Raw genomic sequence first — 20,647 nt, 5'->3', positions numbered from 1 at the left:
AGATGAGGATGCTGGTCAGTTTAACTGTCAGCAGTTCAATATATCAGGAAAAAAACAAAGTGAGGACTCTGTGGTTTTTCTCTCTGTTGTTACCAGTGAGTATTTACATCATAATGTTTTCTGTTTTCTTTTATCAATATACTGAAACATTACAGTTACAGTGATGCAGTTAAATGCACACGTGCCAGTGACTGAACAGAAGGACCACAATAAGATCACATTCAACTGCTCTGTGTTCACGTCTGAACACTGTGCACACACAGTGATGTGGCAGTTTAAGGGTGTGGGTAAAGACTCGAAGACATCACAGTCTTACTGCTCGGCCAGTGTGACCTTTACAGATTCTCATTTTATTACATTCAATGACTACGAATTGAAGTGTGAAGTGACAGATGGTCACACTGAAGAAGTTCATCAGTTCACCTTCAGCCCTCCTCAGTCCTCAGGTGAGAAACCAGGTGAGAACATAATGAGCTGTTTATACATTACATTGTTTATTGGATGGATTTTAAGTTTTAAGATGACACCATTCTTACTTGTTTAGTTACTGCAGATGGAAAACATGCCGGTTTTTATTACTGACTAGTAAATTAGATGCAAAAATAGCAACGACTGAATCAACAATGACAGGAACAATGGGGTTGGGGGGTTGGCCTCACTGACCAGCTGTTTTTGAGAGGAAATTTCTTCTTAAAACCCACCTGCCCAGTTTTCAAGAGGATTCTAACACTCACCAATATTTTCTTATTTGGGATTTTTTCTCAGGTAAGAACAGAAACAAGGTCTATACAAACTTAAGAGCACATTCATCTGAATGCTGCCATGTTTGTGCAAATAGTTGGCTATTGCATTTCCTTCAGTTCTACAGTTGCATAATATTTTAGGATTTAAATTACAATAATCAGCCGTCAAAAGAACGAATGTCAGACACACAATGTTAGACACTGGATATGTGACATATAACTCATGTGTGCAGTTTTTGCAAATAGCTTTCTTTAAAAACAAAAGAAGAAGGAGCTTTGCTAAAAAAAAAAACAGCTCTTGAGCAGAACAGGAAGCTGCAGCCAAATATGTTATGTTTTCATTTTCATTCCAGACTGGTGGTGGTACGTCCTTGTGCCTGTGGGTGTAGCAGCACTCCTGGTAACTGTTGTTGCAGTCATGAGATGGAGGAGAACTAAAGGTGAGAATATACACAGATTTTATCCTCAAGATTTTTTGATAACCCGTTATTTTTCATGTGGAAACTAAATTCAAACCTCTCTTTTGTCTTTTCAGCAAACATGGACGACAACGTTGTGAGTTTAAAAACTGAAAAATCATAGGTTTATACAATATTTACACAATTATAAATACATAATTCACTGTGATTGTAACTCTAGTTAAATCTCCACCAAAAAAATAAACATTTTGAGACATTATTTGAAAGACACATGACTCTTTGGCAGACGTGATAGAGTTAAAAATGTTAAAATAGGCTGGGATACAGTCAGTATAGCTCCACCTTACTGCTTGCTCATTATATCTCCTCTGTGTAGGCTGATCCTGCAGATGATGTTTTCTATGCCTCCATCAGCTACACCAGGAACACCAACAGGAAAGCCCAGGTAAGATTTGTAATCTGTAGCGTCGCCATGTTGCGCTCTATCATGTTCTGTTGTGTCAGTTTTTGTGTTGTTTCCCTCTCATTTCCCAGGTTCGGGGTAAGGGTGATGATGATGATGATGATGATGATGATGGAGGTGATGTGGTGACCTACAGCAGTGTGAATGTTTCATCTGCAGATCTCAACAACCTCTAAGCTAATATCAGCTGAATGAAAAATCATCATATTACATATTTTACATTCCTTACATGACTGCTCAAAGCTTACCAGAATTCACCCATTATGTTTCAGTGTGTAAAACATACTCTGCACAGAATTTGCTATGTAATCAAATCGTCAAGAAAATATTGTCTAAAATATGTGATCCTGATGCTCTTGCTTGTTTATTTACAGTATGCAATGTAGACTGTTTTTCCACATTTGCATCCAGTTGTTTTATTCCAGTATTTTAACGTTGTAGTGTTTGTATTTTAGTACACATTTCATTTTCACATTTAGTGCTGCAAAATGCTTTTTGTCCAGCAGGTGGTGTAAGAGGTTAACTAACACTGTAGTGATGAACCATAATATATGAGCTGGCTGTCTGGCACTTGATTGTGCTCAGTGATTGATGCAGATTTAGAGTGTTTACTGCTTTTTTTATGTGTTAAATCTGTTTTATCCCTTTTAAGCATGCAGTCCTGCCATTTGTTGCATGTAATTATTTCATATGCAGAGATGGACAGTATTTCAATTAAATGTATTTAAAATACCTGTTGTACAACTTTTGAGTGTTTTGTCATGTGTATTTTGCAAAACAGAGAAATTTAAATTGTAATTTGTAACAAAATACTTTAAGTGATGTGAGTAAGGTCAGACCACACCCATACTGAAGTTCATAAATGCCTAAATATGATCATAACAGTTTGTAGGCTATATAATAATGCATTTTCTGTATTTTTAAAATACAAATTACTTGTATTTTAATAAATGTATTTTCTTCTACCAGTATTTTGTACAACCCTGATTCTAAAAAACTTGGGGAGCTGTGTAAAAATGTAAATAAAAACACAATACAGTGATTTGCAAATCTTTTTTGACCTTTATTCCATTGAATACATACAAAGAAAATGTATTTATTGTTCAGACTGCACCACCTTACACCACCTTTTGCTGTAACAACACTCAGTGAGCATTTGTAAACTGATGACACTAATTGTTGAAGCTTTTAAAGTGGATTTTTTGCTCTCAAGATTCACAAATTCGCCCCCAAAATCTTCAGAAGTTAAAGACTTTCTGTGTGGAAGAATGGGCCAAAATCCCATCTGAACACTGTGAGATATTAGTTTGTTCATACAGGAAACGTCCTGAAGCGGGCATTTAAGGGCTTCTTCAAGTAATAGATTTCAGTTAGCATCTTCAGTACTTTTTCATATGTCATTCCACTGCAACTGTACAGAATTTTTTATGGACTGACATGTTATAATCTCTTATATGTGTAGTTTCATTAAGTTAAATCATTGCATTCTATTTGTCTGTACTTTTTTCTTTTTTTTTAATGATTTCAACTTTGGGGAATCAGTTTTTTTTTGATAAATGGATACAAGTATTTGTAATTTGTAAAAAAACAAAATAAATACATAAATTTTAAAAAAGTATTTTTTTTTTTGTCCATCTCTTCATTTTTGACATTTACCATCCGTCTCTGTTCAGTTATATCCTGTTATAAAAGAGCAAGCTCATGTCAGAGTGATGACTGGTTGACAGGAGGAAAGTCAAACCTGATATACACAAAAGAGGAAAACTGTCACTATAAGGAAGTGATGCACAAAACATTTGTGTAGAGCACATGCAATACTCATTTAGCTACAGGATGTTGAATAGAACATCCAAAAAAACTGCAGCCAAAATTTTTTTCCTTCAATTTAGACTGTTTGTTGGTACATCATTGTGGCTGCCAGTTTATAACTGCTGTGGCATTTGTCAGATGGAAGAGAAGTAAAGGTACTTTTATAGTGCCCTAGCAATATCTGCATTCGCTGACTTGTTAGATGCTTTGGGTGGAGAAAACCTTAAACCAAATGTAATCAGATTGTATTTGTCCATGGGCTGAGCTTAAACCCTGCAGTGACTCAGTCTTCTACAGAAACCAGTCAGGAGATGTTGAGATTACATACTACATACAGTACAAAGTTACACTCAGTGGTGTTTGTATGTGATCTTTAAAATATAACTGAGCCTAATTTTCTTCCGCAATAAGAAGAAAATGGAAGAATGTTCATGCAGCTGCACCACAACAGAATGAAACAGAGATTCAAAAGTATCAACCAGTGAGCTGCAAATATAAATGCATCCTTTTCTGTGTGTTGTATTGTGTCCCTTTGTGTAGGTTTGAGGTGATGAGGATGCAGTGACCTACAGTACTGTGAAACCTCATTCCTCCTCTGTCACTACATTTTTTAAATTTTTTTTAAAAATTTTTTTTTTTATCATGTATGAAAATGAAGTATTTCACTTTGTTTTAGTGGTACTTTCCTTGTGGGGAAATTGTCCATGTCTACTTTATATTTAATCTTCATGCTCTAACTGCAGTGTTAATTGTTTTAATACAGCTGCACAACTGCATCCCACTGTTATTTTAACGTTGCAGTGTTACTTTTAACATAGCCAAGTGCTTTTTTGATTTGCTGTAAAAAGCTTTTTATCCAGAAGGCCAGAGGGGGGAGTTGTGGGTTAAGTTATAGTTCCAACCACAGTTTCCAGGTATTAGCTCCAACATTCATATAGCTGATTGCCATGTAAGTATGATACATATCGCTCAATGGCCTTGCTGTCAGGCACATTATTGTACTGTAATGTAGATACCATTGAGTTGTAGTTCAAGGATTTATTGTTATTTCAATTTATTAGCAACTTTTTTTAAGCATGTTTCACCTGTTGTTGCTTTATATGCAATGAGATGAACATTATCACCCCCCCCCCCCCCCCTGTAGTATCATGTGTTTACAACTATATTTGGAGCTATTATTAAAACTGATATGCTGTCTGTATTTTATGACTTTTGTTGTGATGGTAATTTTATGGTACTCTATTCTTTTCTTCTCTGAGAAAGGTGAAGCACCTGAAAATGTACAAAATGTGCAAAATCAACAGTTGCAACAAGAGGCAGAAAATCCCATTTGTTGCAGATATATCACTTGTTGACGCCTTCGTCTGTCAAAATCAACCAATCACAGAGAGCCGTCAGTTCCATATATGGTAGACCGTGTTCTCCGACCCACCCCTCTTTGTTGGCTCGACCAATGAGAGGCCGCCAAACGTTGGTGGCTGCCGGGGATACGAGCGACGGAGGGATACAGGGAAAACAGCAGGTAGCTAGTGGGTCCGTTTTATCCCCAATGATTTAATCATGTAAGGGATTGAAGGAACCTTTTTATCAACATGAAGTCGGATTTTATGGGGAGATAGTTGCTACCGAGGCGCCGTGCAGGCTGCTGACGGAGAGGAATGCACACTGGAGGTCATTTTCCCGGACTGGGGAGGTGGGAGGCAACGGCCCCCGCAGTGTTGTGAGGGATATTGTTAGCTAGCTAGCGAAACAGAAGGACTTCCGGTTGATATTTTCAAAATAAAAAAGCTCCGACAAGAGCGGGATTCGATTGATTAAAGTTCTCGGGAGAAAATTTTACTTACATGCGTGAACTTATCAAAAACGAATCCGCAGTGGGTTTATGAGTATGCTGCAACGACTCGTGCTATTTATTATACAAACACGCAACATCGACACACATGCTGCTTTTACTTTGAAGTGGAACTTACCGCATCCCCAGTCCAATTGTCGTTAGCTCTTGGTAGCTTGACACATACAAGAAGGGGTGAAGTTACAAAGCCTCAGACCAAAACAAGACTTCTCATCTTGTGGTGGACAACGCCGCCTTGCTATGAATGGGACCTACCTCGTCTCACTGTGTTTTTTCCGAGTCAAATGCCTTTTAAATTGGAGGGCCTGTCGGTTATCTGCAATTGGAGCTCCAGTGGTGGAAAATACGGTACGTTTGAATTAGTAACGGTTGGGATATTTCAGCGGATGCACTCTAACGAAAAATCCCTGATTTCGATGTCAACTTCTGTCTGTGGTGCTCACTTGTGAGGTTTGTAGACATTGTCGTTAAAAATAAGTTGTTTCTTAAATTTTGTATATGTTGTTAACGTAATGTAAGCTAGGCTGCTTTTAAAAGAAACTAGCATGTCTTTAATACTCATGAATTCAGTTTATAGAGCTCTTGGTTCTGTATAATAACGTTACTCATACAGTGTTCGCATTTCCTTGTCGATTTTATGAAAACATTGTTGTACTTTGTCGTGTATCTGACATCTTTTGTACTCTAAGTCACTTGTATGATTCTTAATGTTGAATTTAAAATGTTAAGTAAGATTTTGTCCATCTAATGTGTTAAGTTTACACAGGATGTACCATGGGTCATTTTGTGCCTCTTATCTCTCTGCACATTTTTTATTTAGATTTTGCTGCCACATTCATGGATTTTTACATATATTGTAGGATATTTATGGAAGAAATCACTCATGGTCGACTATTTGTACTTTAGGTAGGGTTTTCTTCCCTATAGGGATTTGTGGATTCATACTCCACTGTAGCATCATCATTCCTCTTCCAAAATAGGAGAGGCACAGATATCCTTTGGGTGTACCCTCACGGGAAACACCTCATAAAAACACAACTGTATCTCACACATTTTTTTTTTTTTTTGAACTGAACCTTGCAGTACAGAAATTCACCCATACTGTAGACCTATTCCAAAAGGTTTATTTCTTACTGCATTGCAAACCTGAGTTAAGAATGCAAAATTTCTTCTGGTAAAATTTATATGTTTTCTATTTTTACCCTGCCAGGTTTGCAGTGAAAGATCAACATGTACTGTCAACCACTGAAAAACAAGAAGAGGCTCTTGTAGCTGGAGGAGGATTACCTGCCCTAACTTTTCCTCCTCCTCCTCCTCCTCCTCCTCCTCCTCCTCCTCCTCCTCCTCCTCACCCTCTTGGGATCAATGACCGGACCCAACTCCCCAAGCCGGACCGGCACCACCTCGGCTAAGCTGAGCAGACATGGCCGGTCCAAGAGCACCAGCTCGCACTGTCTCCTCCGCTGCAGCACCAAGGAGGAATCCTCCGCCTCCCCCCCTAACAACAGCCCCCGGTCCCCTGGAGACGAAGAGGAGAAGGATGGAGGGGTTCTTTTTTATGTGAACAGGACAGGTTTTCCCATCGAGAGTGTAACCTGGGAAAGAATGTGGTCCCATGTGGCTGCTGTGCACCCTGAGGGTCAGGAGATGGTGGACAGGATACGAAATGCTGCATACCTTCCCAAGGTAACTGCGACTGATCCATCCCTGAGTTTAAGAAGTAGACAAAATAACACTTCATTAGAAAATATTTTAACTTTGATGCAACTAAATTACTATCACAAACAATGCTGCAAAGATGTGCAGTGGATTCAAATTTAGTACCATTTGTCAACCCCTTGTAAATATATTGGATAATTTCATTATATTGTTTTTGGTTAATTTGAAATTTTAACTGACCTCTGTTCATCTTTGTTAACGAAGTTTGCCTGTGGTTGGCATATGTTGTTATAATTTGCAAGCACTTCCTTTGTCATAAAGTTTGTTGCAGTTGTTGCCCTATGCATCAGCAATTTGTAGTTCTGTAAAAAATACAGCTGAATGCAGGGCTGGGCTATGGATTGGTATCAAGACTAGATATCATATTGTGTGTTGAGGTTTCCTGGTTTTGAAGGCTGCAAGTGATGCAATTTTCTGAATTTACCACACTGTTGTAGCTGTTCTCATTGCATAATGTTTTGTGAAAGCATCAATAGTCAATCCTCCAATATTGTTGCCATATCAGCATTGAAGTATTTGGTCTAAAGCATCATGATATTTTTTGTTTTTCTCTATACTGCCCAGCCTCTGTTGAAAAATTATTTCCATTAGTATTCATAGACGGCTTAACTCTTGCCTCATTTCCCTGCCTGCCTCCTTTCTGATCGTCATATTTCATCATATTTTCTAGCCTTTAAATACATCTTCTTTGAGTAGTTGACAAAAGTAACCAAGACAATCACCATACAGTTAGTAAAAAATAGATTCATGGTAGGATTTTGATTGCTTTTATCAGTGTTAACCGATTAAATTCTGTCTTAGGATCATTTTGATGGAAGTTAAGACATGACAAGTCAACACAGGTGGAGATGGGAGGTGTTCACCCAGCAGCAGCAATATGCCAGAGATCCATTGTGCTGCATTCTGTGCTAATGGGCTCTATGAAGGGTTTCCTTAGGGACCCTCTGGGTTCCCTGTGGCTGCTGTACTATAAAGGAATCAAAGGTCTCTTTTTGGTGTAACCAGCTCTGTCGTGCTTTGCTGGGACAAGACAGGACGGATGAGTGTGAGAGCTGCCCATGTTTTTAGGCTGTCTAAAGAGTAGGCTCTGACTAAATGATGGGACTGGCTTTCACTGTGTTTGAGATGAGTGTTCAGTATACATGTTGGCAGGTCTCAGCACTGCCTTGCTATGAGAAGGTCGGTGCTCTGTTCTTTCCAAATGCAAGCTTTGTCCTTATCAAATATGTGTGATATTTGCAGCACAACGTTGATTTTATCTTCACACTTAGGTGTTAATGTCAACCTATTTTCATACTCTGTTTGACGAATACAAACACTCTCAGGTGTACACTCATCATCACACAGAGGATTGCATCACATTACCATGACAACAAGTGTCCTAGATTGGGGTGCCCGACCTGTCAAGTGATGTTATGGCTGCTTTTTGGGTTTGTCACAGTCCGCGTGACTTCTGGCTCACACACGTCAAGTACACTCACATTTGTGCTATCATAAATTTATGATAGGTAGAGAATTTCAGTGCAACAAAGATTGTTCTGTGTACCATTTATAGGAACTTAAACAAACTAAAAACAACCAACAACCAGCTTTAATCAAAGGAGGATTTTCATTGATATTCAAGACTTGTTAACCACAATGATTAACAACATTATTGTGTTTATTTGGATTGTTTAAGTAACATATCAAGCGAAAAACACCAAATATTTGCTGTTTTAGCTCCTTGAATGTGACAATTTGCTGCTTTCCCCAGCTTTATATGTATATGTATACTGTATACGGGGGTGGCTGTGGCTTAGGGGGTAGAGCAGGTTGTCCACTAGTTGGAAGATGGGCAGTTTGATTCCCAGCTCCTCCAGATTGCACGTTGAAGTCCTTGGGCGAAACAGTGAACCCAGGATTGCCCTTGAAGGCTGTGCCATGAGTGTGTGAGAATGTTTAAACTGAGTAGCAGGTGGCACCTTTTATGGTAGCTTCAGCCACCAGTGTGTGAATGGGTGGATGTGACAGTGTAGTGTTAAAGCGCTTTGAGTGGTCGGAAGACTAGAAAGGCACCATAAAAGTACAAGTACATGTGTACTGAATTTGTTTTAGCTCATGGACTGTTGATTGGACAAAACAAGACATATAAAGACAATACTTGAAGCTCTTGCAAATCATGATGAACATACCTCACCATTTTTATGACTTTTTCTGAGACAAAACAATTAATAGAGTAGTAATCAACAGATTAATCGACAAAGAAAATTATTATACGTTGCGTCCCTATTCAGTGGTTGTAGTACGAGCAGCAGCAGCAGCAGTAGTTTTAGAAGTCATAGTACTTATGTCTTTCCTTTGATCATTTTCTTCTTTATTGAGCAGCATTCTTTTGTATAGTGGTGGGAAAGACAGAAGTCAGTGAAAGACAAAAATATGCACAACTGGTTCTTCAGGCTAAAAAAAAAGCCATCCCCCATGTACATCATGCACATCTTTGTCCGCTGCTACAGAGGCCCCTTAGCCCAGATTCTCCTCATACTTTTCCCGTCAATGATTTGGATGAATGCTTGTTGTGTTTCAGGCTGTGGAGGAGGGAATCTGGTTGTTGCTTAGCTCTACTAATTGGCCATGTGGTCATTAGTGACCTGGTTGGCTGGCAGCGCCAAAATCCCATACTGTTGTTTTGGACAGAAGGACAGGAGGACATGTGTACACAAACAAATACGCCACCATAGAAAAACTGTACAGAATGCACACACATAAACCGCTCGTCTGTTTTGTTTACAGAAGCCATCAGCCGCTGCTTGTAATAGTTTCATATTTAACGTATCAGTTGTTGAAGAATATTACTTTAAAGTATGAGCCAGTTGTGACTGCAAAGCTTCTCAGAAGCCTTCCAAGTGGGAAAATATGTGTAAGCTTTATGCTTTTCATTTTTTACATGATGACTAAACTCTATTTTAATGGGTTTACTTTCAAGTTTATCTCTCGGATTGGACAAAACTTATTTCTCATTAAATTAAACATACTGTGTTTTGTTTAGAATCATTTTGCCAGGGTCCTGGTTTGTTTGCTAAGACACTGCTGTAAACAGTATGGGTGCTGTATGCGTGCACCTAAGGTGTCCATTGGTTTACATTGCAGTATTGTTGATATGCAACCTGACTCTGGTGCGTGTGTGTAAGTAAACGGTGTGAAAGCAGATGGTTACCACAGATACAGACGCTGACACACTGATCTACAAGGGTTAGCTGTGCCTTTTAGCGAGGGGAGGTGGAGTAGAAAGAGAAGAGGAATAACTTAATTATAGGTACAAGCCGTGGAGTATGAGAAACATCATTTAATTTAGATTTATCAGACACTGTAGGTGGAGGTCTGTTTCTGGTGTTGTTTTTTGTTATTGTGAAATTGATTACACCTGCTGTGCGTAACATCTAACAATAATACTAATAACTAATAAAAATAAATGACAGATATTTATAGAGTTACCACAAATAAATGAGATAGATGAGAATTTTGTATTTTACATTGTCAGCCAGGTCAGTTTTGGGGGGAGATGTTATGAAATACTCTCACCTAGATTCTAGGTTGCTTTCAAAATGCAAGCAGGTGCTGCCCTCAGGTAGATTTACCACAGTATACATCTGTGTACATCATGCTCCCACTCTCCTTGTCCTCATTAACGGAATAGAAGTCTTGGCACAGGGACCAAATAATCCCTCTAATACAATCTGGGTAGTGGATAATCTCTGGATACCAACTGGACTACCTAAAGGACTTTTAATGGGAGACCAAACTGGCTACAACTTGTCTGAGCAAAGGTCTCTGCCAAAGCTCTGAGACAAAACTAGAAAAAAACAACAACTTTTAAACATCTCTAAAATTTGGCGTTATTTACTGGTATTGTCCATAAACAAAACATGACAGCTTTGAAATTGGATAACCATGAGGGTGATGTAGCAGCAGCTGTGTGTGCTGTGCTGCATGTTAACTGGATGTATGGTCACTGGACTGGAGCAAAAATTAAAACCACCAGTAAAGTAGATGTTGTACAGTAGATGTTGTCACCAAAGCTTTTCATTTCCATAATCCATTGTAGCTCCATTGTTCTGGATTAAAATGTTTTTGTTCAAGCTGTGACAATAGGATTTTATTTTGGATGGGGTTAAAGGATTACATTTAAACTGGACATTTTTAGCATTTGCACCAGTAGAATCAGACAGTAGACATGCAACAACAAGAAAACAGCTGGGATATTTTAGTGAATATGACTGATGATGTTACACATATCAGGGTCCACTGTAAGTCAGGGATACTGAAATTGATATCTTGTATATATCTGCAGAAGAAGCTTGTGTCATGTTGTGTAACTCAAGAGACAAATAGCATGTTTTGGATTTGACCTGTAATATGTATGGATGCCTGCCAAAATGGCTTGGTTTAGACAGATGTTCTGTGAGGCAAAGAATTACAGACGGCAGCGATAATCTTCAAGGAGGTGTTCTTTGGTGTGATTACTGTAGTCCTGCAGTAGATACAAGCAACAGCTAAATACTGCTATTAGCACTGAAGTAGTATAAGTCCTCATTCAAAGGCAGTCGTGAGTTTTTGTACAATCAAATAAAAAGGATGATTGCAAGAAAGAAGGGAGTCTCATGTCAGGACTGCTTTATCATTTGTTTCTCAACTGTCTCATACCACACACACACACACACACACTCAAAGAGAGAGAAAGACATTCCTCTTGGTGTTCCACTCTAAAGATATCTTGACAGAAGGAAATACGACCTGTCTCTCTCCCTCTTGCTCGGTTGTTTCCATTTTTGATACACACAGAACAAAGTACTTTAAAGGTTATAGAGTTCGCTGCTATCTGTAGTATGTTCTCATGTCAGTGGTACTCATACCTGGTAGTTTGATACCTTGACAACACTTAAAGCAATGAGAAAAATTTCTGGTGAGCTGTAAAATGGCTTAAATGAATAGGAAATGACACAGTAAATCCACTTTTGTTTGACTCGCTCCTGCAGATATTTTACGATTGACTAGTACGTAAAGTTTATGGTAAGTTTTACCTTAATTTGTACATGGATTGGCAGTATTAAAGGGAATGGACTTCTTTTAGTGATGTTGTTATGCTCTGCTTACGTTTCTTTGACTACTTTCTAAACCCCATCCCCCACTTCCTTCAAACAGTTCAAAATTCAAACACCAGGAAGGTCATAGCCGATACTATACAACATCCGTCTTTTCTGTCTCTCTGCTCTGTCTTCATATCTCTGTCTCTGGTTACTGTTTTGTCTCTGGGAGAGTCAGGTTGCCAGCCTACCTCCAGGTTCTGGAGTAGGGGACTGCTGAAAGAAAAAAAATAGAGCTAGGGAAAAAATGGTATGGATGTGATTAGGAGGGAGGATTGCAAAGACAGCGTGACATACAAGAAGATGGAGAAGGAAGGGGTGTGACAGAGAGACAGAGGAGAGATGAGAGCAAAAAGGGAAAAGGAAGGAGAAAACAAAAATGAGAATTTGAGATAACTCTGAAGGGGAAGGCGAATGGGGAGAAAACAGGAAGGGAGGTAGAGCCAGATAAACACCAGTCTAAACTGGGACTATGAAGTGATGCTCTTCCAGCTGAACTCTTAAGGAGAGGAGGAATTACACACATCACTGACGCTTTAGCAGCCTCTGTTTCCTAGGGTGATGTAGGCTACGCTTACACTGCACCTAAATATGTGACTCCTCATATGAACGCCAACTTGTGTGGAAGTTACACACAGTTTGGATATGAAAGACGACGACAGCTGTAACCAAATTTTCAGGGAACATCAGTTTTTTTAAGGCATAGTGCTGGCTTTTCACCAGAGCTGCTCTCAACAGTTTTTGGGGGTTTTGGACAGCTAAAATACTGCAGTTTGTCATGCTATATTTCTCTCTGGCGCAGTGGTTGTGTTGTAAATATTTAGCAAAATGTGAATCCAGTTGTAACTTCATCTGTAACTTCATCTTACTGCATTTAAAATGTAGCCTTTCTGTATGGAAGTTCTACACAGACTGTGATGGTGACAGCCGAAAGACGGCACCTCTTTCTAACTGACATTCCTCTCCAGCCGAGGGAAGAGCGGAGAGGATGATAAAAGTGAGGGATCACCAGTCATCTCACTCCCTGACCCAGCAGAAAGCAGCTTTAAAGTGTCTGTGTGTCAGCTGATGCAGCCAGTGAGTTACACCTTAGTGAGGATTTTAATACATGAGAGATTATGTGGCTGTATAACCTGCTATTTACTGGTCTTTGATGGCTGGCAGACTGGTTTTTGGACTGAATGACTGCCTACTGGCCTGACAGCTAGTAGACTGACAAGTTGGTGATTGTTTTACTGACTGACTGGCAGGTTGACTGGTCAGTCTTGAATCAGGTTTGAAGGCTAATCTACTGTTTGTATTAAATAAGTGGTTGCGTGGCTAACAACTGCTTTATTGGCTAAGTAACTTGATAGTCTAATGTGGTGAATGTCTGAATGGCTGACTGCTGATGAAATCCCTTATATGGTTCTCATTGTGAGTTTTGTATCTGAATTTATTTTTTCTAAATTTATCTCTTCAAAATTGTGATATAAAATTTATTGATTTGAAATTTCCAAAGGTAAATTTGATTTGTTTTTTAATTCTAGTGTTCGCAAATTCAGATCTAAGAATTCTAATTTCAGAATTTAAAAAATTAGATTCAGGGTTGCTCAAATTTGATTTGTCAAATTCAGATCTAAAAGTTCAAGTTGAAAAGGTTAAAAAAAAGAAAAGAACATCTGTCAGATTTGATTGGTCAAAACATTTAGGCTTGACTCTGTCAAACTTATCCTGTTCTGTGTAGCCCAGGTGTTGCAATTTAATTTTTTTCAACTTGTATTTTAAGATTTGAATTTGACCAATCAAATGTGAGCAACCTAAATCTGTTTTTGGTTCTTCTTTTTTCTTTTTTCTTTTTTTTTTTAAATTCTGAATCTTGAGTTTTTGGATCTGTATTTGTGAAATCTGTATTTGTCAAATCACGAAATTTTATATTTTAATTTCAAAGAGGTGAATTCAGAACATTACATTTAGACACATGGTTTTCAAAGTAACAGTTCAATGATATGAATGCAATGGTGTTTACATTTCAAGATTAAGTTTTCAGTGGCTATTAAAATTCAAATTCATATGTCTCTTGTTTACATCCATATAAAACATCTTTGTCCATGAATATGTTTTTGGAGATGTGTAAAAAGAGTCATTTTACAACTGGTTTCATGGATCTCATGTGCCCCAGTTTTATACCAGGATCCCAGTGATTTTTGAAAAAGAAAAACAACAACAATTCATCAGGGCTCACCCTCCATTTTGTTGTGATGTCTTCCTTCTCAGCTCCGTTCTCATGCTGTAAATAAACAGTGAAGCAAAAACCCACAGGAAATGATAGGGCTGCAGCTATAGTTCACCCTTCCTGCATACACACACACAGTTACACACACACACACACACACACACACACAGGCTGCCTGTGTGTCAGAGGAAGTCTCCTTTTGTGTTTAAGTTTGACTCACTCTCTAATGGTGCGGTCATGGTCCTTTCACGAAGCCACATCTGTGACCTCAGTTTTCTGTCTGAGATGGGTCTTGTTGAGGTGAAACGACTTTAGAAAGAGCAGCATGGTTTCATTCTCACCACAGGCCTCTCTTATCACAATATGGGTGTCTGTTGGCCCAGCGGTCTAAGGTGGTGTGCACCGCATAACCCCAACGTTCTGGGGTAGAGGCAATGTCACGTGTCATCTGTCCCTTTATCATATTATTTCCTGTGGCGGCTCACAGTCAGCTGTCTTATGCAAATACATCTCTTTGTACAGAATGCTAGAAGCACTGCTACTGCCGCAACTACCACTCGTGGTAACAGCGGTTATAGTCGCTGTAGAAATAACTTCATTATTGTGGAATTTTTGATCCTGACAAAAACAACATTTTGATGGAGGAAGAAATTTTTCTACTTTCTGTAAAAATGTAAACATAAGCCTGATGGCATCTGTGTCAGCTCTCAGAAACACTGAATACTAAACTTTAAGTGTTTAATTAAATAGATCCACCAACAACCAAGACTAAGGCTTTCATTTGTTTAGCAATAGTAGCTAATAAATTACTCTAAGCAGACATGATGATTGTTAGTGGATTGTAAAAAGTAATGAGTTGTACTCCTGTCACTCTTGTTTAAATAGATTTAGCAATGCAGATTTAATTTGAATGTACTTTAATGTGTGAGTAGTATAAATGGTTGTGCCAGTATACGTTTTTTCCCAGCAGTGTTGGAACAAGTGTCAAGCTCATAGACTGTATAAAAGAATAGAGGTATCCACCTTGACACCACCCATGGTTTGTTGACTCCTATTTTAAAGCCTTGAGTGTAGAATTTTGGCTGTCACCATCACAGATTTGTGGAACCAGAAGTGAGCATATTTGGACGAGAGGTTGGGGCTAACCTGAACACAAGCTGCTAGCTTGGTTAGCACGGTGCATTTACAGCTATTGTTAACTGTGATAATGCCAATGCTAATTTTTTCTAGCCAAAAAATAGAATTCTGACTATCAAAAGAAAATGCAATTCCTAGAAAAGCTGCATATCTGGTATAGAGGGTCTATAAGTAAAATTAAATGCTGAACAAGACTTTTTCGGGCAACCAAAATGATAAAATTAACTTTGATGCACTGACAGCTACTGCTATGGCTAGACCTATACTCTGAATCTGGGGTCACGTCATGATTACGTTTCCAACACACTATTGCCATGTTAGCTACTTTTCAATGGTCGACACCCACCTGTTACTCAAAGCGGCCATGTCCTTAATTATGTGTAACTTAAAGCCGTAATAAAATGTAAATAGTGAGTTATATGAAAATTCAACCCTGGTACAGTTGTCATGAAGGACAAAGTTATAAAAGAGATCAAAATGTTTTGTTGTTCCAGGCTGTAAACATGTTAATTTCTGTTGTAAAATTGAGCATTTTCACATGGGGGTCGATGGGGGTGACTGGCTTTTGGAGCCAGCCTCAAGTGGCCATTCAAAGAACTGCAATTTTTGGCACTTGGGCATTTGCTTTTTTCAGCCTCAGTGGTTGCCACTTGACTGAGCTGTACGTGCTGTTATTAGTCATGGGACATTGAGAAGACAGATTTATAAAGATGCTGGGAGGTGGTTTTGGGATTCTGAATGTTACCACATGTTGATTTTTGCTTTGAGACAATAATCTCTCTCCCTTCTCTCTGCAGCATTCCGTTCCCTCAGTCCCGACCTTCAAACCGTCCATGTCGGTTCCAGATTGGCTTGTGGCCATCCAGAACTACATGAAGGCTCTGCAGTATCCTTTACCACAAATACAACAGTACATTGCATTGCAACACACTTTGCGGCGTGAAAACAGATGTCATGATGAGAGCTACACCTGTCAGGTGAAGTTAGGCTGTCTGTGTCTCATGGCATTAGATCTTTCCACACATAACTCATTGAGACACCAGAGTGACACCAGCTTCAGGTGCATATCAGTCAATAGTAGAGAAATGGATAAACAACAATGAAAGCTTGTGCTGTCCCTAACATTTCCATCAGATACAACCACACAGGAACCCAATTCTTTGAAATCAAGAAGAGCCGTCCACTGTGTGGGTAAGTGAACTGCAGCCTTAGTTTTATTACAGTTTATGAGTTAAATGTGCCTCGAGTTTGAAGAATTTAGTACTGCCTATATTCTTTGACTTGCATTAATGGGCTCAGCTCACAAACAACAACCACTCATGTAAGGCTGGCTTATTGAAGAGGTGAGGTCACTATTTGAATTCTTTCATCAAGTCCTCAGCTTAACCTGATTACTTCCAGTAATCAGGTTATAATGTGGACACACTGATGACATTGTCTAACTATCTGAACAGTGATATGAACAGTTCTGCATGCACACAATAGTCTAGTCGATGTAACTAATGATAGCCGATAAGTTAGTTTGATTAAAGGTGCTGGAGCAGAATGAATCTAGGGAACAAACTCTCTGTTTTAACATTAAAACCTGTTGCACAATTTACTTTGACTTTTTCATACACACATTTGTAAAACTGAAAGAAATCTGGCTGAATGGTACAAGCGAACAAAAGTATCTATAGTTTTCCCATTACTTTTAAAATATAAATGACTGTGAAAATAACAGTTCTATCTCTGCATCCCCCCCCCCCCCTTTCTCTCTTTTGTCTATGCCTTCACCCTCTTCCTCCTCTTGCTCTTATCCCCCTTTTGTTGTCCACTGATCCCTTGTTTTTCTTTTTCTCTTTCTATTCATCTTCTCACTGCCCTTTTGCCTCTCCTCCTCCTCCTCTTTTCCTTTTCCTTTGCCTGTGCTCTGCTCCCCCTCCTCCTACCACTCATCCTCTTCCTTCCCCTTCCTCTTCCTCATCCTTCTCCTCCTCCAGGTTAATGGAGACAGCAAGAGAGATGATCAGAGAGTCTTTGCCAATCAAATGTCTGGAAGCCGTCATCCTGGGAATGTATCCTTTACTACCTGACACACACACACACACATACCAAGCAGTGGACCAGGAGGTTATTTTGTTATCTCTGGGTGAAATCAATGAGACGCGTTGCTCTAATGTCCTAATGCCTCCCCACCACTGCCACCCTCTCCAGCTCTTACTGAACAGTGTTGCCTGGCAACAAGCCCTCTTCAAAGTTTAACCCCCCTACCACCATACACATACACACACAATTCACAAAGCTTAGTATCATCCGGCAGGGCTTAAATATTAAAGCAGCAGTCTGTAATTTCTGCAACTGCTTCAGCATTTAAATGATGTGGTCAGCTGCAGTTTAAAATTAGAAACTGTGCCTGATTATTCACTTGTGAACAAGTACTGAAGCTCTGGTTTGACTACAAAGGCCCATTTAACAAATCAGTGGATGCTATTAGCGATAATGTCTTGATATGGCTTATAGCAACTCAGTGGAGTGGGCAGATTCAAAGGTTGTAGTTTAGTTTGAAGAATAAAATACAACCATATAATACAACTGCAACCAAAGACTGCTCTAAACAGCTTTGGAGACAGAGGCAAAGATCTGTAGTGCATTATCAACACCTTTTCAACAGGATACAAGACTCTGTCCAGACATAATCACCCACATTGAAGTAGAGGAGCTAATATGCGGTATGTAGTGTACACAGCTTGGTGTAACAGATTTCTGAGGACTTTGGCATGTCAACACATGAGAGATTTCTCAGTGTCTCTGCGAATGCATAGTCCAGTTTCACATGTGCTAGTTTCACGGTAGCTTTCCTCCTGTGGCTGACAGGGTGGCAGCTGACAGTGACTTTAATCGAGACTGGCTTTAGCCTCTAGATGAAAGGAGGAGAGAGGGAGGGAAATAGAGAAAGCAGCACGAAGTCGACAGAAAAATCACATAAAGGAGAAGGAAAGAGGGGACATGTGAGCCAGAGGGAGTGAGAAAAAGGACGGGGTGAGGAACAGACAAGGCAATCTAATGGTGTGAGATCTTCTTCTGCTGCTTTGTGCCCTTTATATAAAGTCATACTGTTGCATTTATATCAGCAAGGGACAGCGTGTTTGTGCAGTGTCACCTTTCAGGGGGCGCTGAGGTCATCCTCTGTAAAAGGACCCAGGCCCCAGCGAGAATTGAACTCGCGACCCCTGGTTTACAAGACCAGTGCTCTAACCACTGAGCTATGAGGCCTTACTTGTACATTGCTGGCAGATGACCAGTATTTGAAATGTTAATGACAGGTGGGGACACACCCTGTTTACATACCAGGTATTGTTAAGGCAATGTGACATCAACGTGACCTAACCTGTTGACTCTATCAGTGACTTTAATGTTTGCTCATTCCTCACTGGGCTCCAGAGTAAGTTTAAAATGTCCAAAAATTGCAGTCAGATATGATTGTTCTAAATAAATTATATATCAGAACACTGTGTCACTGATAATAAAAAGTGAGACAGTGTTAGGAGAGGATAGGAGTAGATAGGGACAGACAGTTAGGATAGAAAAGCAAGAGGGATGAGCAGCAACTGTTGTTGCTTGTGGCAGTTGGAGCTGTCTGTCTCCTTGTCTTTGTGTCTGGGTCCAGTTTGTCCTCCGCCGCTGTTTTTTCCCTTCCTGGTTAACAGTGATCTGAATTCTCTCCAGGATATTCAGGGTGTATCTTGGGTCACACCAGCTCTTTGTGTGGGTTTGTGTGTTCACTATGTGTGTGTGTTTGACTCTGTGTCTCATCGGATCAGCCATCACCGAGCAGTGTTTTGCAGAACAAGGCTAGAGCACAAAGCAGCCTCGAGTTGAATAATAATCAGAGCAGGAACTTTTCCAAAAAACTTTTAGACAAACTACATGGCCAAAAGTATGTGGACACCTGGACATTAAACCCATATGTAATTGCTGAAAATAAAACTCCTAGATCTGTGTGCTAGGTACCCCAACAGAGGGGTGACCAAAAATGGGGACAGTATGGAGCAGTTCCATTGGAACCATCCATAACTTTTCATAGTGGAAACGGAAAAAAAGCGTACCAAACTGAACTTTATGGTACCGCTTAAAATATCATTGTGCACTGTAGCATTAATACCTCCCCTAACTGAAACTGAGGCCTAATACAATGCATGAGAACAGCTCCAGACTCCAGTGTCCACAAACCATACCATATTTCAAGACCAATTCCCGAGCTCCTACTGAAACTCAAAGAACTAGAGTTTGCTTGTGATGAAGATGAGGCAAGCACATGGTTCTACGTAAAATGGCACCATACATAAAGAGGATTTTATGCCTTTTCCTGTATTTTCTTATCTTAAATCTCGCTGCTTTGAAATGTAGCGAGGAAGGGAATGTGGAGAGAAACTCGAGGAGGAGAGGGGGAAGGACGCATGAGGGAGAAAGAGACAGAGAAAGTGAATTTAAAAACCCACTGGATTAGCTCTGCATTATATCCATAGATAAGGCGTCTCACTTACCTCTGCCTCCCAGACATAACACAGTGAAATACAGTATTTGAAGCCTAAGAGAGTATTAAAGCCAGTCTGCTGTCAGGTTGAGATTGGATGGATGGATGCATAGATAGAGCTGACTCTAGGATTATTATAACTTTAATTTCAAAGCAATAAGGTGAGTGTTAGAAAGAGAGAAGGATGCTGTACTCATCGGCCGTGTTAAAACTGACAGCTCTCGTAGTGGTCTCTATGACAACCAAAAGGGAGAGAGAGAGAGAGAGAGAGAGATGTACTTTTAGCAGCATCACATGTCCTCCATCACAGGAAGTGTGTTTGTTTAATGAACTATTCATTAGAAAGGAACAGGGTGTGTTTTGTGTCTACACAGTTAATGCACAGCCTTTTTGCTTCTGTTATTAAGATGAAGAAGAGTATAATGATAGCTGCAGTTGACTTATCGCCATTGCAGTTAATGAAACCGTGTGTGTGTTTGTTTGTTTGTATGCATGTCTTTTTTAGCCTTTCAAAGTATAATTAATCTCTTTTGCTGTCTTAGACAATCATATTTTAAGAAAGTTCTTGTCCGAGCATTTTATATATAGATTTAGTCTTTAAGACAACATACAGAATATAGAAACTGTTATTAGCTCAGCAGGAAGGGATTCAAT

At 39.4% G+C, this 20,647-nt stretch overlaps 1 protein-coding gene, 1 long non-coding RNA gene and 1 other non-coding gene across 4 annotated transcripts in view; 2 read left to right on the top strand and 1 right to left on the bottom strand.

The window, feature by feature from the left end:
* The first annotated feature begins 155 nt into the window (after positions 1-155).
* Positions 156-2,357, top strand: LOC144466552 (uncharacterized). 2 transcript variants are annotated; one of them, XR_013493166.1, is made up of 3 exons: positions 156-1,183; positions 1,279-1,607; positions 1,697-2,357. It is a non-coding gene; the product is annotated as an uncharacterized LOC144466552 (long non-coding RNA). The 2 variants fall into 2 exon arrangements; XR_013493165.1 differs by having other exon boundaries at positions 1,279-2,357.
* A 2,517-nt stretch (positions 2,358-4,874) lies between these two features.
* The window catches only part of vash2 (vasohibin 2), a 35,562-nt gene continuing 19,789 nt past the window's right edge, over positions 4,875-20,647 (top strand). Inside the window, exons 1-5 of the mRNA XM_033648554.2 lie at positions 4,875-5,634; positions 6,497-6,972; positions 16,275-16,363; positions 16,612-16,668; positions 17,460-17,534. Of these exons, the coding sequence (XP_033504445.1) occupies positions 6,652-6,972; positions 16,275-16,363; positions 16,612-16,668; positions 17,460-17,534 (542 nt within the window). The 5' untranslated portion in view covers positions 4,875-5,634; positions 6,497-6,651. The remainder of the gene's footprint in view (positions 5,635-6,496; positions 6,973-16,274; positions 16,364-16,611; positions 16,669-17,459; positions 17,535-20,647) is intronic.
* trnat-ugu (transfer RNA threonine (anticodon UGU)) lies at positions 18,660-18,732 on the bottom strand. The gene has a single exon. It is a non-coding gene; the product is annotated as a tRNA-Thr (tRNA).

Source organism: Epinephelus lanceolatus, chromosome 13, assembly GCF_041903045.1.
Source record: "Epinephelus lanceolatus isolate andai-2023 chromosome 13, ASM4190304v1, whole genome shotgun sequence".
NCBI lineage: Eukaryota > Metazoa > Chordata > Actinopteri > Perciformes > Serranidae > Epinephelus > Epinephelus lanceolatus.
This window is presented reverse-complemented; position numbering and strand designations above follow the sequence as displayed.